This window comes from Nothoprocta perdicaria, unplaced genomic scaffold, assembly GCF_003342845.1.
Source record: "Nothoprocta perdicaria isolate Ctin4 unplaced genomic scaffold, notPer1 scaffold_151, whole genome shotgun sequence".
Lineage (NCBI taxonomy): Eukaryota > Metazoa > Chordata > Aves > Tinamiformes > Tinamidae > Nothoprocta > Nothoprocta perdicaria.
Window position 1 is genome coordinate 141,046 of NW_020454661.1, and position 13,902 is coordinate 154,947.

Below are 13,902 nucleotides of genomic sequence, written 5' to 3' on the forward strand. Positions count from 1 at the left end.
AAAGGGAAAGGGAAAGGGAAAGGGAAAGGGAAAGGGAAAGGGAAAGGGAAAGGGAAAGGGAAAGGGAAAGGGAAAGGGAAAGGGAAAGGGAAAGGATCCCCAAGTAGCCAGTTTTACTTACTACCAGGTGATTTCAAGGTTCAGCTTTATTGTGCCAAGGTCGTTAATGTCTACTGCAACCACCTGGGGTCGAGCTGCAAATAGGTCCTTGGTTTCACAAGTAACACTTCCCACAAGGATGTGAGTAGCAAGTCCTTTAACTTCTGTGACCTGTAGGAGAAAAGAAGGGGATGATTTACAGCGCTTTATAAGGTACTGTAATTCTTGATTATGGGTCAGTGGATTTGACTTTTTTTTTTACTGACCCTTTGCCAAAAGACTTCAAAATATGTTTGTGTCTGCTGCATCTCTGTATTTTTTTAAGTGAATGCATACTAAATGAAAGGCTTCTGCGGTTCTCCAGCTTAATAGATACCACTGTCTCATCTGAGTAGTGACAACAGACCCATCAGGAATGGGTGTTTAGCTTTGGGGTAGTCCTTGCTTTTGCCTTAGCCAGCAGGTTCTAGTGCCCTCGCGCTTGGCTGCAGAACACCTCAGTGGTTGAGCGCTGTTGGCTTGAGGCTGTGAGGCCCCCATGGGAAGACCATCCGGGCCCCCGCCGGGGCTCCAAAATGGGTCATGGCCTCGCAGCGTCCCTATCGAGATAGGCCCCTAGCATGTGTGTTGGCAAGAAGCCATCGCCAGCTCTGTGTGCGCAAAGGCAGCCTCCTGACTCCCGCCTCGCCTCACCTTGATGGAGATGAGCCCAACGATGAGCGGGAGGAAAACCATCTCCTCTCCGTCCCAGCTCTGCTTGCCGTTCACCTCTATTTTGCCTTTCAGTTTCCATCGCTGGCGGCCGTAACGCATGAAAATCTGAGAAAGAAAAGTCCTTTTACATTCTTGCCTAACCTGCTTTCTCCATACATGGATGCTGGAAAGGGTCAGAAACGAGTTGCAGGAGCGCAGGGGTGCTGCCCGCTTACTTCCTCATAAGCTAGAACACTTTTTTTTTATCATTCTCTATTCAATCTACTCTTGCTGTTTCCCACTGAATCAGTGCAGCGACCTTAGGCAGTGGCATAACTGCACAGTGTGCCCCATCTGCATCTCCAGAAGTGGTTGTTCCCTGTCTCTCTGCTACTCGAGGATGAAGTAAAGCCTGGCTGACCAGAAATTTGTTCCATCCCCAGGGGCAGGAGATGCATTTTCTCAGTGGAAGTGGAAATGCCTGTCAAGAATAAGGCAGAAGCATGCCCTCCTCCTGGAACACAGCTAAATATATATATTTAAAAGCTTGTAATTCTCTGAATAATTGCCATCCATTTTCTATATAATTTTAATGTCTTGAGGCATATGTCCTCATAAAGGCAGATATACAGAGAAGGGGAGGTTCTTGACAGAACATATAGGGGAAACAACATCTGTTTCTGAGCTTTAATCACAGGTTTAATTAAAAAAAAAAAAAAAAAAAAAAAAAAAAAAAAAAAAAAAGAGAGAAAAAAAAAAAAAAAAAAAAAAAAAAAAAAAAAAAAAAAAAAAAAAAAAAGAGAGAGAGCGAGCTTTTTGCTCTTTGCCTATTAAATCAAACCGAAAGCCGCCCCCAGACAAACCTCGTATTGATCTCCCGGACACAGGCGAGCGAAGCCGGCCAGACCTGAGGAGGAAGGACAGGGGGGATGTTGAGAAGGGCCCCGGCTGGCGGCAGAGGGCAGCAGTGCCCCGCCGCAGGACGCCCCAGGCGCTCCGGAGAGCGCCGTTTCACCCTCTTAACCCCTCCTTGCTATTCTAGTGCAGAAAACACCCGTCTAGTCATTCTTAGGTCTTCAAAAACCAAGGCTGCTTCCCACCACTGCGTGAAGATCATGATTGGTTTAAAAGCTTCTTCTGTCTGCAAATTCACTGCCTTGTGGTTTCTTGAATCTCAAGAATTTACTTTTTTTTTTTTCTAGCTGTTCCCTAGTGGTGCAAGCCCTAGAAGTCTCTATATAACAATTAAAAAGGACTGGTGGTCCTTTCCATAGCATCGTCCGCCTTTGGAGGCGGCGCTCGCTACTGTGAGACATAGGGCAGCTGATGGTTAATGCTCACTGCTTGACATTAGACGTAGGGCAGCTGACAGTTAATGCTCACTGCTTGGCACTAACTGCATGGAGCTACAAACTGTAACGCGGGGCTGCTGCTTAGGGCTGCTTGGCAGAGACCTAGCAAGCGAGGGAGCCTCATTCCGCCTGGTGCTCCGTCAGGCTCATTCCCAGAGTGTCAGAGTGTCTTTCAATAGAAAGTGTGTTAGGAAACCAGCCTGATATGGGTAATAGTAAATACCTGTTTGGGTATGTGTTTGCTTATTGTTTTTTGTAAGGGGAGACACGGTGATCCTGTTTCTCTCTTGGTAGCGTGTATGTGAAGTGGGGAGCTGCAGGAGCCTGGGACTGACCGGAGCCATGGGGGGAAGTCGCCATCCCTCTCCCTGTGAGGTCCCGTCATGTCCCTCTCCTGGCCCTGTGACCAGCATCACACAGGATGCAGCAGATGGCTTTGCGGTAACCAAGTCCTCCTTCTCCACAGGGTTTGAAAATTCACTTTGCTCTTTCTGCGGGTTACTGTTTTTATCATAAAATGCCTTGGCCAAATGTGTAGATGTGTTAAAATCTACACAGGTTGGCTTTTTTATCGGACCAAATCAGTTTCCTAGAGGACTGCTGGATCACCTGAATTCTTCATCTGGCTCCGGCCTGTCCCTGTGATCTGCTGATCTGTTTCTTTGATCCAAACCAGTGTTTTCTTCACTCCTCTTGTAGCTTTGCAGAACAAAGAGGCCCTTGCTCAGAGCTCATATTACCAATTCCTTTCTAATTTATTTACTGTTTATAAATAATTTAAACTTACTAGCACTCCACTGCTGCTTCTCCCTCCCTAGGCATCCTTTTATTAGGGAATTCGATCTCCCCTGGGACATCTCACTAAGAGTATCTGAGGGAAATAAAAGGCCCTTTCTCTGCCCAGCGGATGGTGGGGTTGAAAACAAGGTTCAGAAACGCGCACACACTGCCCTGGACCAAGATCAGTGAGAAGTGTCTGGCCTGCGCAGGCAGAGGCTGGGGCAAAGGGACGCAGAGGAAGCGCTGGGGGCCGTAAATCTGAAACGGGCTCTGGCCGCCGTCGGCTCTGGCTTAATCTCTTTAGTCCCGTGACAAGGGTTTCCGCAGGACAGAGCTTTCGGGTAACTGCGTGGTGGCTCTTCAGCCTGAACGTACAGCACGAGCATCCCGTGTACGGCTCATGTTGGGCTGAAACAGCTTGGCGTTTTCCCTGCCGCTGTTCTTGCGCTTCCCATAGGTATGGGCTGCTCCTGTGTCACAACAGGAAATACAGATCCCATACAGGGCCTTCCAAAATTAGGGCGCTCTTTTTTTAAAAACACAGCGTGGGCCCTTTACTTCCTGACAGCACTGTGTAGGCTGGCTTGCTTTTAGTGAAAATGACAGGATATAAAATAGGAAATAACTAGTGCTGGAATGACTGGGAACGGATCAGCACTGGGAGAGGAGAACTTGGGTTGCACTGTTAGGTCCTAGGCTTAGCTGGGTTGGCTGCAGTCTAACATAAGAGAGCAGCTTGGCGCACGCTTACGCTGGAGCTGTTCTGCGAGCGTTAACCATAGCAATGGCTGGGCTGAAGATTCATGAGCTAAATATACCTAGGTGGCCGTCTCAGATATCTTGAAGAATACCCAGCAATAAGGCCTTTCTCTTTGACTGTTAGTTTCTAGCTGGGGTCCCTGCACGTTACAGGAGCCGTGCTTCCAAGCAGGTGTCTCTGCGTGGGCCCTGCTCTTGCACATGGCGGACAGCTCCTGGAGGGTGCCGGGGGCCTCGGGCAGGCCACAGAGCGGCACAAGACCCTTCATCCTCGTGGCAGGAGCGGTGCCGTGGCGCCCCTCGCCACCAGTGCCGTGGCAGGCTGAACACGGGCACCTCGCTCACAGGGAGCCAGGAAAGGCTCCTCGGGCACGGCCTGCCACAACCTCCCTCCTGCACTGAGGGTCCTCGTGCTTGCCCTGGTGTGTCCATGCGGCAGTTTTGCGGCAGGTCTGCGCATGGAGACGCGCGGCCCTTTCTCTGTGAGGCCGTATGGTGACTTGGACTCACCCCCTCGCCTCCTCGACTGCCTTCGCAGCAACGACGAGTGGGGGCTGTAAAGCTCAAGGGGATGGTGCTGTGGCCGGGCTCAGGAGAGCCAGACAGGCTCCTTGCTGCAGCTGCCGTGCTCGGCCTCTCTGGGATGGGATGAGGAAGGAGCTACTTGAGCTTGACCTAAGCTAGGCCGCGTCTCGCCTCCTGCAGCCCTTGGACACAACGCCGACGGCCAAGGTGGAAGTGAGACCCTGTGCAAGGGTTATGAGCTCGTGGAGTCCAGGATCAGAGTTTCTTGGGGTTTATTTCCTTAGTGGACTCTTTGCAAGATTTCAAGTGAAGAATTATGAATGTAGAGTACATGTATGTTTAGCTAATGATGATGTGGGATTTTTTTTTTTTTTTTTTTTGTTCCCTTACCCTCTTCAGTCTTTTCTTGGAAACATTTAGTCCCAAAAGGTTAAAAACTTTCACAATATCTAAAGATTCACTAAACTTGCCTGGAAGTAGATCTACATCATTAAACTAGGCTTCAGGTAAAACTGTTTTTACTGTAATCAAACCCACCAAATCCTCTGCTATAAACACAAGAAATAAAACTAGAAGATGAATTCCACCCCTGAGCTATCTAGGTAAACCACTCGCAGTTCATGCTTTTTTTCACATTTACTCAGAAGTGATAATAGTCAGAGTCAGCAAAAGTAAAGGATTAGAAACAGCTGGTGCCAAATTAAGGAAGGATTTGGAACTTCAGCTCCACAGGCATTGACATAATTTCCTAGTTATCTTCTTAAAGGGTTGTGGAAATAGAGGCAAAAGGTACAGCTGCTGTTGAAACCGAACTGCTTGGGCTAGAGAGAGGATTGTTTGAGGGAGTCTAATTAGCCCCTCTCCCTTCAAAATGAGAAGAATCATCTCAGAAAATCAACCTGTGCAAGCTCAATGTTCCAAGCTACGTGATCTCTTCCACTGACTATAGGTGTAAGTGGGAGGGAAAGCCAAATCTTGTCCTAAGTACACCTGAAATTATGGTGCAAATGCTCTCCATAACGTGCACGGAGAGGTTTATCTCTCAAGCAGGAGGAAGGGAGAGGGGGGGAAAAACAATTACCTTTCATCTTGATGCAAAACTCCCCCAATAGGTTTTCCAGCTCTGCTTCTATGGTACACATGTTCTAAGTTGGAGAAAAAAATGAGGTCAGATAAAGCTCTTTTTGGACTATTTGGAAAGAAAATAGTCTATAATGCAGATAAAAGATATTTTAGAGTAAAACCCAACTGCCAGAGCCATCGTTGTTATTTAACTAGGCCTGGTGCTAGTGGCAGCAGCCAAGCTGTGCCTGCTCACAGCAGCGCTGAATGTCCCTCATGCTCCTTGGAGCTGCCTGAGCCCTGCGTGAGCAGGGGGAGCATCAGCCCCAGGGAGCGACCTGCTCCTCTGCCCGGCTCTCTCCACCTGGGGCAGGTGCCAGCAAGACCTCCTGGCCAGGGTGTGTCTCAGAGTGTGCTTTGTCCAGCTCTTTCCATAACAAAAAGCCTGTGGGAGACAGGAGGAGCTCCTCCCTCAGGTCTAGGGAGGTTGCCACAGCTCGTGCGCTGGGCTGTTCACAGTGGTATGAGGTCTCTCTTAATCGACATCCTAAATGTTTAATGAGTCGGACGTCTATTGGGACGAGCGGAGCTGGCCAGGATATAGCAGATGTCTCTGTGTATGTGGCCCCAGGCAACCTGCCCTTCCGAAATCTGCGCTGTGGGGAGGGCCTGGTGGAGGACACGTGGGCTTGCTACGTGGCTGAACTCCTTGCGCAGCAGTCCGTGGGATAACCCTGGCCTTGCAGAGGGTAAACACTATCCTTTCAGGGAACTCCTTGGGCCCACGCCACCCGCTTTTGTGAACGGTGAAGTATGTGACTGAAGAGGAAAAATAAATAGTAGTCATTCTTCACTGCCTTTTGTCCGTAATTCTCTTATCTGGATGGGATCAATGGCAAAGTTTCTGTGGCCTTCAATGAGGAAAAGAGCAAAGGGCGGGGGCTGTACCTCTGTGTACTCCTTGTAACTCCTGTTGATCTCTGTTAAACTCTCCCGGGCTGCTTTGCTGGCAGGAGACATCGCAAAGGCTTGCTTCATTTTGCTGGCACCGTCACAGAGGCGTCTTTGGATGCAGTAGGCTTCGTAAAGCTCATCCACCTAGTGGGAACAATGAGGGCATTTGGAAAAACTTCAAAAAAACACAAAACCCAGCAAAATAAAACCATCCAGCAAATAATGAAATCATTTGCATTATATAAAAACCAAGCCAAAGAACTGGTCAACTGTTAGGCCCAACAGACGGGTGAGCAAACGAACCTGTGATACTGTTACAGTCTGTGAAACAGAAATGCAGCATACAAATAACTTCTACTGTAAAACTTCTTACAGCAGCAAGAGATGCTGTCTGCCACTCCCCTGCTTTTCCTTTGTACCTTTAACCATTCTCCTCCATGACCATTTAACCCAGCTGTGGGCTATGTAGGATGGTAAAAGTGTAGGGGGAATGCAGGAAGCTTCTAAAATACCACAGGTGGCAGAGCCCCCTCAAAGGCAACAGCAACATCCACGCTGCCAGCTGGGACCGTGACCATGGCCGGCTTAATGTGCGTGCCAGCAACGCTGTCCGTAGCACTGACTGCCAGCATGGGATGGAGACTGACGAGGAGGTGAAGCTGGGAGCAGGGAACGGGTTCGACTTCTCTCTGCCCATCCTCCAGAAACTGGGAGTCCCTTAGCATGATTGAGGCACACAAAATTTAGTAAGCACTCTGGATGTCCTAGTCATGTGCAGGTTAATCCTTGACTGAGGTCTAGCTTCAGCGTGCAATGGACTTAAAATTATCTCATGTTTTGATTTCCTTTTTCCTTCCAAGCCCTTCACTGAATGTATATATTTACTCCAGCTGAGTTGTTCGGTGGGGCTCCACAGTTGAGTTGTTTTGGGACTCCACAGTTATATAGCTCCATTGGTATAAACATGTCTGCTGTGTGCAGGAGATGTAGGAAAGGAACAGAAGCCATCTTCTTATTTCTGCTTTTATTGTCCTATCTGCTAAGGTAGGACAAGGCTTATTTTTCATCTAGAATAACTCTTCTCCTTTGCAGTGATCACTTTGTGTTGGTTGCTCAATGGCATTTTCAGAGAAATGCATCTACTGCAGCAAAGCAGAGGTGAGGAAGGAGCGTCCTGGGAGGTGACAAAGGCCTAGAGGGGAGAAGGGGCTGCTGTGACGCTGCTGCGGCCCAGCCTGCTCTCAGCCGCTCCTCCTCATGGCTTCCATGCTGCCTTTCCAAATAAGACTAACGTGGATTCCTAGCGGTTGGAGGCACAGGTTCGAGGGCTCTTTAACCAAAACAAGAACAGCTCACCAAAGGGTAATGAAAGGACAGGTAGCGCTTTGTCGTTTCAGTTACAAAAGCAGCTTCTTGGAGCTGCATCCACCACTGTGGGCTCTTACACTGCCTCTTGTGAGTCCCCACCATCCTCACGCTAAAACCAACTGCTGTCGTTTTCTCTCAGCGTTGACTCCAGCGCCCAGGATGGAGCAGCCCCGGTGCCACGTCCTGCCCTGGCCCATGAGCGGGACAGGACGGCTGGGAGAGGCGGCCCCTTTCCCGCTTTGGGCATCCTCTCTCCCCCTCTGCTTCCCACACAGCACGGCAGGTAGGCAGCAGAAGGCAGCCCCGATCGGCACCCAACTGGGTCTCTTCTTTAATGCCGAATGAGCCATTTGAGACAAAAATGCTTCTCTGCCTGTGCGAGCCCGCGGGGCCTTAGTGCAGCGCGGCTCCATTCTCTTTGTATCTGTTGCTGTGGGTTACCAAAAAATGAGCTAACGTACTTGGGAAGCTTGACTAATACTGACCAGCATTACCTCTTGCCTTCGGTGCTTTTCATTCCTATTATAAACACCGAAATCATGAGCTCTGAGCAGGCTGGAGTGGGAAGGACTTGAATAGAAATGTTCTTTAAGCAATAATTTTGCCATTCAGACTGCCAGCAAGGAAGAAGGTAGTTTGGGGGAGAAAATTTCAACCTTTTGCTTGATGAGGTTTTTTTTCGGCTCCATACGTAAGAGAACGCTGAAATTAAAGGGTTTGGATGGGTTGTCATAATTGGAGCACCGTGCGCTGCATGAGCGCTTTTCAAATGGCTCTCGGGAGACATTTCAGCCATCAGAGGTAATTCATTCTTTTGTCAGGCTCGGAAAAGTAACTAATCACTAGCAGATATGTTTATAACTCGGAGAACACATGCCAGGGGTTCGGTCCAACGCTCCAGTGTGGTAGTGCAAGTCACAAGCACCTCTGCTGAATCATGTGGACTGATTGTCACTGGTGGGATCAAGTGAATGTGGACCCCAAATCACACTGCAAAGCTGCTCGCAGTGAAATCCAAGGGTTCCTCCCATCCAACTGTGATAGATGGCAGAGGTACTTGTGGAATTAAATTATTTTCAGATATAACTCTCTATGTACCCTTAGCTTAAAAGCCAGCATGCTGTGAAATATCTTTTTTTCCCAAGCAAGTGGCTGCCCCTGTGATTTCTGAGTATCTAAAAGCATGCGGCAGAGTCCCAGGGCATAGAGAACTCCTGGACCCCGGAGGCTGCAGCCTGTTCTACAAGCCTGTCTTAGTGTCTGCCCACCAAGGCATCGCTGAAAAAATACTGAGTGTGGGAGAGACTTAGCTGGAGCGGAGGGACAGAAGTAGGCTGAGGGTTTCCTTTCCTAAGAGCATAAGAGCAGAAGCAGAAGGAAGACGACAGGGCTGTTCCTCACCTTGCTAATGTGGAACTCCAGCCGTCTCATGTATCTCTCAACCGCTTTGATTTGCTGGGGGAAACAAAGTGGAGGGTCAGTCACATTTGAATAGACCAGGAGGACATCCCACGTCCCATGTGAGCTGCTTTCCTGTCTTCAGGTCCCCCTGAGCCTCGAATCCAGAGTCAGCTGTTTCATCTTACTACAACTAATCTGCTGGTGAAAATGGAGTTCACCGATGTCTATACCCAGTATGTTTTTAAACAAAAGATATGTTTTTTAACATCGTTGGCATAGCTTTCTTTGGTAGAAATTCCCTGCTCTTTTTCAAAGCTGGGGGAAAAAATGGAATTTGAGCATTTTTAGGTCAAAACACAGTATTTTCAGTGATACGAAAACCTGTATTAAAATTCATCAGGTTTTGGGTTTCAACATCAATTTTTTTCCTTAGTAAAGTGTTTCTGAATACAAAACAAGTTTGGCATGCTGATGAAGAAAGACAGACTTGTTCAGAAAATGCTTTTTGAAAGCTTTCCTTTTGTTTTACCCCAGATTTCCAGCTGGAAGGACATATTTTCAAATTTTCAGCTCGTTCTTTCCCCAGACTGGCAGGGCCAGGGCTGAGCGAGGCTGGCACAGCCTGGAGCTACCCCAAGGGCAGCAGCAGGCAAAGCTGCCTCTTGCCGGATTCACTCCCTTACTGAATTTGTCCCTCTCCCCTCCATGGATGTCCAGATTAGAAAGCACTGAGCAGCTCACATGCAGAGAGGGGCCATTTCTCCCTGAACCCTTCTGCAAATCTGCCTGGGGTCTAGTTTGCAGGTTGCAACCCACAACAAAAGCTGCTCCTTGAGCCTTTTGTGAGCAGCTGGCGAGACTGGAGGTCTCTGCCTGCCCTGCTGCACGAGCATGGATCTGCTTCCTGCTTTGTGCCCTTGGCAGTGCCAGTTTGACCTGGTAAACCCTGAGGAAAATACCATCTAGTCATCAGGTCCACTTCTCTCTGAATGGTGTTGCTCTGCTTAGCAGACCAGGTTGAGAGGGATTTTCTACACCAACTAGATGCACCCTGCAGATATGAACATTTCCTTGCAAAAACTGTGCCAGAGAGTAACTTACCTTATCCAAATCATACAGGACTCCCTGCAACAGAGAACAGATGAAACTGTGATTAATTTTCCAACATAGCAGCACTAGAGCACTGTGAGGAAGTCATTTTTAAGTGAATGGAAATCTAAAACAGCCTCAGAGCTGGAGAGCTTGCAGCTAGGAGGAAAGAGCTGCATCTGTGCGAACTCCCTCCACCCCTCTCCCACCCGTGGCTGCTCCAGTACCCATGGAAAGTTACTGTATGATTAAGAGCATAACACGTACCAGGCGTGAGTTTCTTTTCATGTCTTTTAGCTGAGCAGTCAACTTATCCAGCTCCGCCTGGTGAACCTCCAGGTACTCGCTGTAAACACAAACCAGAGAGGGACTTGGGTACTCCTGGGCACCAAACTGAGCTGTTTGCTGACCACAGGGAAAGAAAACCTGGGCAACAAGTGGCTGGGTGCGCTTTGCAACAAAAACTGATTTAGGCTGATCTGTCCCTAAAACAGCTCCTTGCTGCCTTTTAGGCAATAAATAGGTGCTGCTTCTTTAGCTGGGTATAACAGCTCAGTGTTTTCCTTACACTAAACAACTGGTTTCGAGCAAGCTAATCCACTCACAAGTTTATGGGCTGATGCCATCTAAGTGCTGTTCTTGTATTGGCCAGTAAAAGCCCTGATAACATCCCAGAAGTTATCTCATGTGTGGCATGTATCAGCCTCTCAAATGACTAAAGGAAATTCAGCAAACAAACAAAGAAAAATCTAATGCTGAAATCCCAGCTACTGAGAGCGTTGCCATCAATTTGAGCACAATCAGAACCAACTTCCCAAATATCTGTTCCCTGTACAAGCATTTCAGATAGTGAATTTTACAGTCCAGGCTCTAAGAGGTGTATATTCCTCTCCTCTGATTAGAGTTCCCTACTCTTACTTTAGGCTCTAAAACAGCAAAGAAAGGTTGAATCAAGCAGCGTGCCAAAGGCTCTTACTCCAGGCCATTCTTTAAAGCTCTGTAGACTTCCTCCATCCTCTTAGGCTGGGGCTCTTTAGGCGTGGTGCTGTTCTTATGGCCCAAATTATGCATTTTCTTCACTTTCGCTTGGGGCTTCTTGAGTGCAGAGGAATTTTCAATAAAAGAGTTGCACCTGCAAAATGAACATTAAAGAGGAGAAAACCCCTATAAATCAGAACAATTTCAAAGGAGCACCGCTTCAGGAAATCTTCCTGATGTTATCCCTGTTGGCAGAAAGGGATCTGCTTATGTGCCTGCCTGCCCAAGGCCTGCATTTGTTTACAGGCCAAGAGGTCTGAGCAGTCTGGGAGGCAACGGCATCAGCTTTTGATGTGCCAGTCACCTCGACGAGATGCGAGTGCTGGTCTGGAAGTGCTGCCGCAAGTCTGAGACTCATCAGACCTCTCTGCGATACTGCGTCTGTCCTGCCTCGCGCCGCTCGGCCACGGCAGTAAAAGGGCTGAGCTACAGCCAGGCACTAAAAGCAAAGGGATCCTGGCTAATCCGGCGTGTAAAGGCAGGGGATGCTTCTAAGAAAGACGGTGGCTGGCTGCGTGTCTGGGGGGAGAGCGGCACCGTGCTGGTCTTGGGCACCTGAGTAGCTCTGCGTGGCAAGTACGAGCAGTCCTGCTGTATTTAGGGGAATCTCTGGTTGCTCTCCTGTGAGCAGGGCAGCTCAACAGCTATCGTTGACTTGAGCAGAAGGAGGGGAGCATCTCACCCAAAGCCTCCCATCCTGCCTGGCCAAAGGAAGGGGTGACCAAAGGCTCCACCGCCAACTTCTGCTCCGCTGCCAGCGGGGCTGTCAGACAGCCTTGCTCCTGAAGCGGGGTGTCTTCAGATTCGTGACAGGGTGGCAAGGGGCAAGCTGTCTTTTGGTAGCACTGGCCATAAATTGGGTTAGTGGGAAGCGTGTTGTGCTTCTGCATGGTTTGCAGGTTGGGAAAGTTTCAGAGAACGAACTGAAATTTTGTCACAAGTTCAAGGAACAAGAGAGAGCCCTGCACTAAGGGGTGGGGGAGAAGGCAATTAGGCTTTTCGTAGCAAAGACACCATGTCACAGCTTGCTTATGCAAACAGAGGGATTTTTAGCCTACAGCATGGTTTTTCTGCAAGTCACAAAGAAGATGCTCCTCTCTTCCCTCCTTTCCACCCCCACCCTCTGAAGCGCAGGGCTCCTTTAGCAGCCTGGCCAGGAACTGCCCTCAAAGCGCAGCAGAGTACTTGCCTGGAGCGTCTTTCTTGAAGACCGCTGAAGCCAGCGAAGGATTGGCTCCTAATAATCCCATTAGGACCTCCTGGGGAGAATGAATGTGATCCTATTGACATGATTTCCGGCAGCCTGGAAGATATTCCTGGAAAACAAAAGGCAGGAGGTCAGCGGATGGAGAGTTGGAGACAAGCTTTAAGGTGGGGCCTGCCCACTATTCACCAGAGCTGCTGCAGGGAGCTGCCTCCCACCAGGTGCAGGGAGCCCTGGCCTTCATGAATAAGACTCTCCATTCAGCTTAGTTTACTTAGCTGGGCTGCTCCAGCTTTCTAACAAATAGCAAGAGCATCTGCAAAGGGGTTTCCCTTTCATGGAAACAAAAAGCAGAGATGGTTGGAGCTTTGTCAGACAATTTGTTTGTATTACTGGGTTGTCCTGCTTCAAAGATAAAATGGTCCCATTTTTACTTCTCACTTAATCCCAGGGTCTTTTTGCTCCAGCAGCTCAAAGTACTGGAGACATGGGACTAAAACCAGATGCTTTGGTGTGTAAACCCCAGCACTGCCCCTGGAAGCTTGTGCCTTGCTTGGCATGCATCTCCCCGAGGCTGGTTGCCCCATGTGCTGTGTCAGTGGCCAGGGTGTGCTGGAGATGACCGCGAGGCCAGGGGAGAGCAGCTCTGAAGGGAAGTTCATCATCGATGTGAGGTGTTATTATACAAAAATTGTAATGAGGGTTTGCTGGGTGTGAATGAAGCCCTACGTCTCCCTCTGATCCTTCCTTGCACTCCTGGCAGCCCTGCTGCACAGAGGGAAGGTGGAGTGGATGTGCGTGCGCGTGCTGCGGCACCCCGGGGATGCTCTCCCCGATGGCAAGAAGCAGGTAAACAAGTTCCAGGTACCACATCTCTGCCTTCAGGCACCCAGCAGAGCCCCCAGCACCCCTGTGAGGAAGCCCTTGGTGCATCTGGGCTTTCTCTGTGCCCAACTCAGTGTTCGTGGGACAACCCTGCTGTCCACAGAGCAGAGCAGCCCCCCAAGCAGAGGCCTCTGCTGTGTTGGATCTGTGCTGCGCTGGGAGTTTGCTGCAGGGAGAGGAGAGAGCAGTTGGGCATTGAGATGCCTGCAGGCCATTGAGCCAGTGCTTGTAAAACCACAGCCTAAGGACTGTGCTGGGGAGAGCGAGCTTAAGTCCTCCTCTCATCCTTGTAGATAAGGAATGACCACAGTGTCCACAAAAGAGCAAGATATAGGTGTCTTCACAAGCCTTAACAACCCAGTGTGTCTGTTAAGCATAAGCACTGGAGCTACATGGTGCCTCCATTGCAGGCACTCACTGGGAAAAGCAAGTATGTCGTGCACAGCCCGGTTATGCTTGATTTGTAAAACTCAGCTGGACATATATGCTTGGAGGTGGCATAGGCGTGAGGGCAAGCTACTGCTCCTCTTTGGAGGGGAGCTGTTGCTCAAGACAAGATGCTTTGTCAGAAATATGTTTTTTTTAATAAGAGCTCTGCCAAAACTATTTCTTCTAGTACCCAAATTGTCAACGCTATAAGCAATATGAAGCTTTCCCTATTACATAATCAAGAGAACATTGATCTTTATGTTT

The 13,902-nt window shown here is 49.0% G+C and overlaps 1 protein-coding gene across 2 annotated transcripts in view; it reads right to left on the reverse strand.

Annotated features, from left to right (window-relative positions):
- Nucleotides 1–12,433, reverse strand: part of RIPOR2 (RHO family interacting cell polarization regulator 2) — a 31,574-nt gene extending 19,141 nt beyond the window's left edge. For both annotated transcript variants that reach the window (XM_026034879.1, XM_026034878.1), the window contains exons 1-10: nt 12,310–12,433; nt 11,059–11,214; nt 10,350–10,428; nt 10,095–10,118; nt 8,994–9,047; nt 6,219–6,368; nt 5,290–5,353; nt 1,656–1,699; nt 793–918; nt 122–270 (exon numbers count right to left, since the gene is read on the reverse strand). In XM_026034879.1, the coding sequence (XP_025890664.1) occupies nt 122–270; nt 793–918; nt 1,656–1,699; nt 5,290–5,353; nt 6,219–6,368; nt 8,994–9,047; nt 10,095–10,118; nt 10,350–10,428; nt 11,059–11,214; nt 12,310–12,410 (947 nt within the window). In that variant the 5' untranslated portion in view covers nt 12,411–12,433. The remainder of the gene's footprint in view (nt 1–121; nt 271–792; nt 919–1,655; nt 1,700–5,289; nt 5,354–6,218; nt 6,369–8,993; nt 9,048–10,094; nt 10,119–10,349; nt 10,429–11,058; nt 11,215–12,309) is intronic.
- Between the last annotated feature and the right edge of the window lie 1,469 nt (nt 12,434–13,902).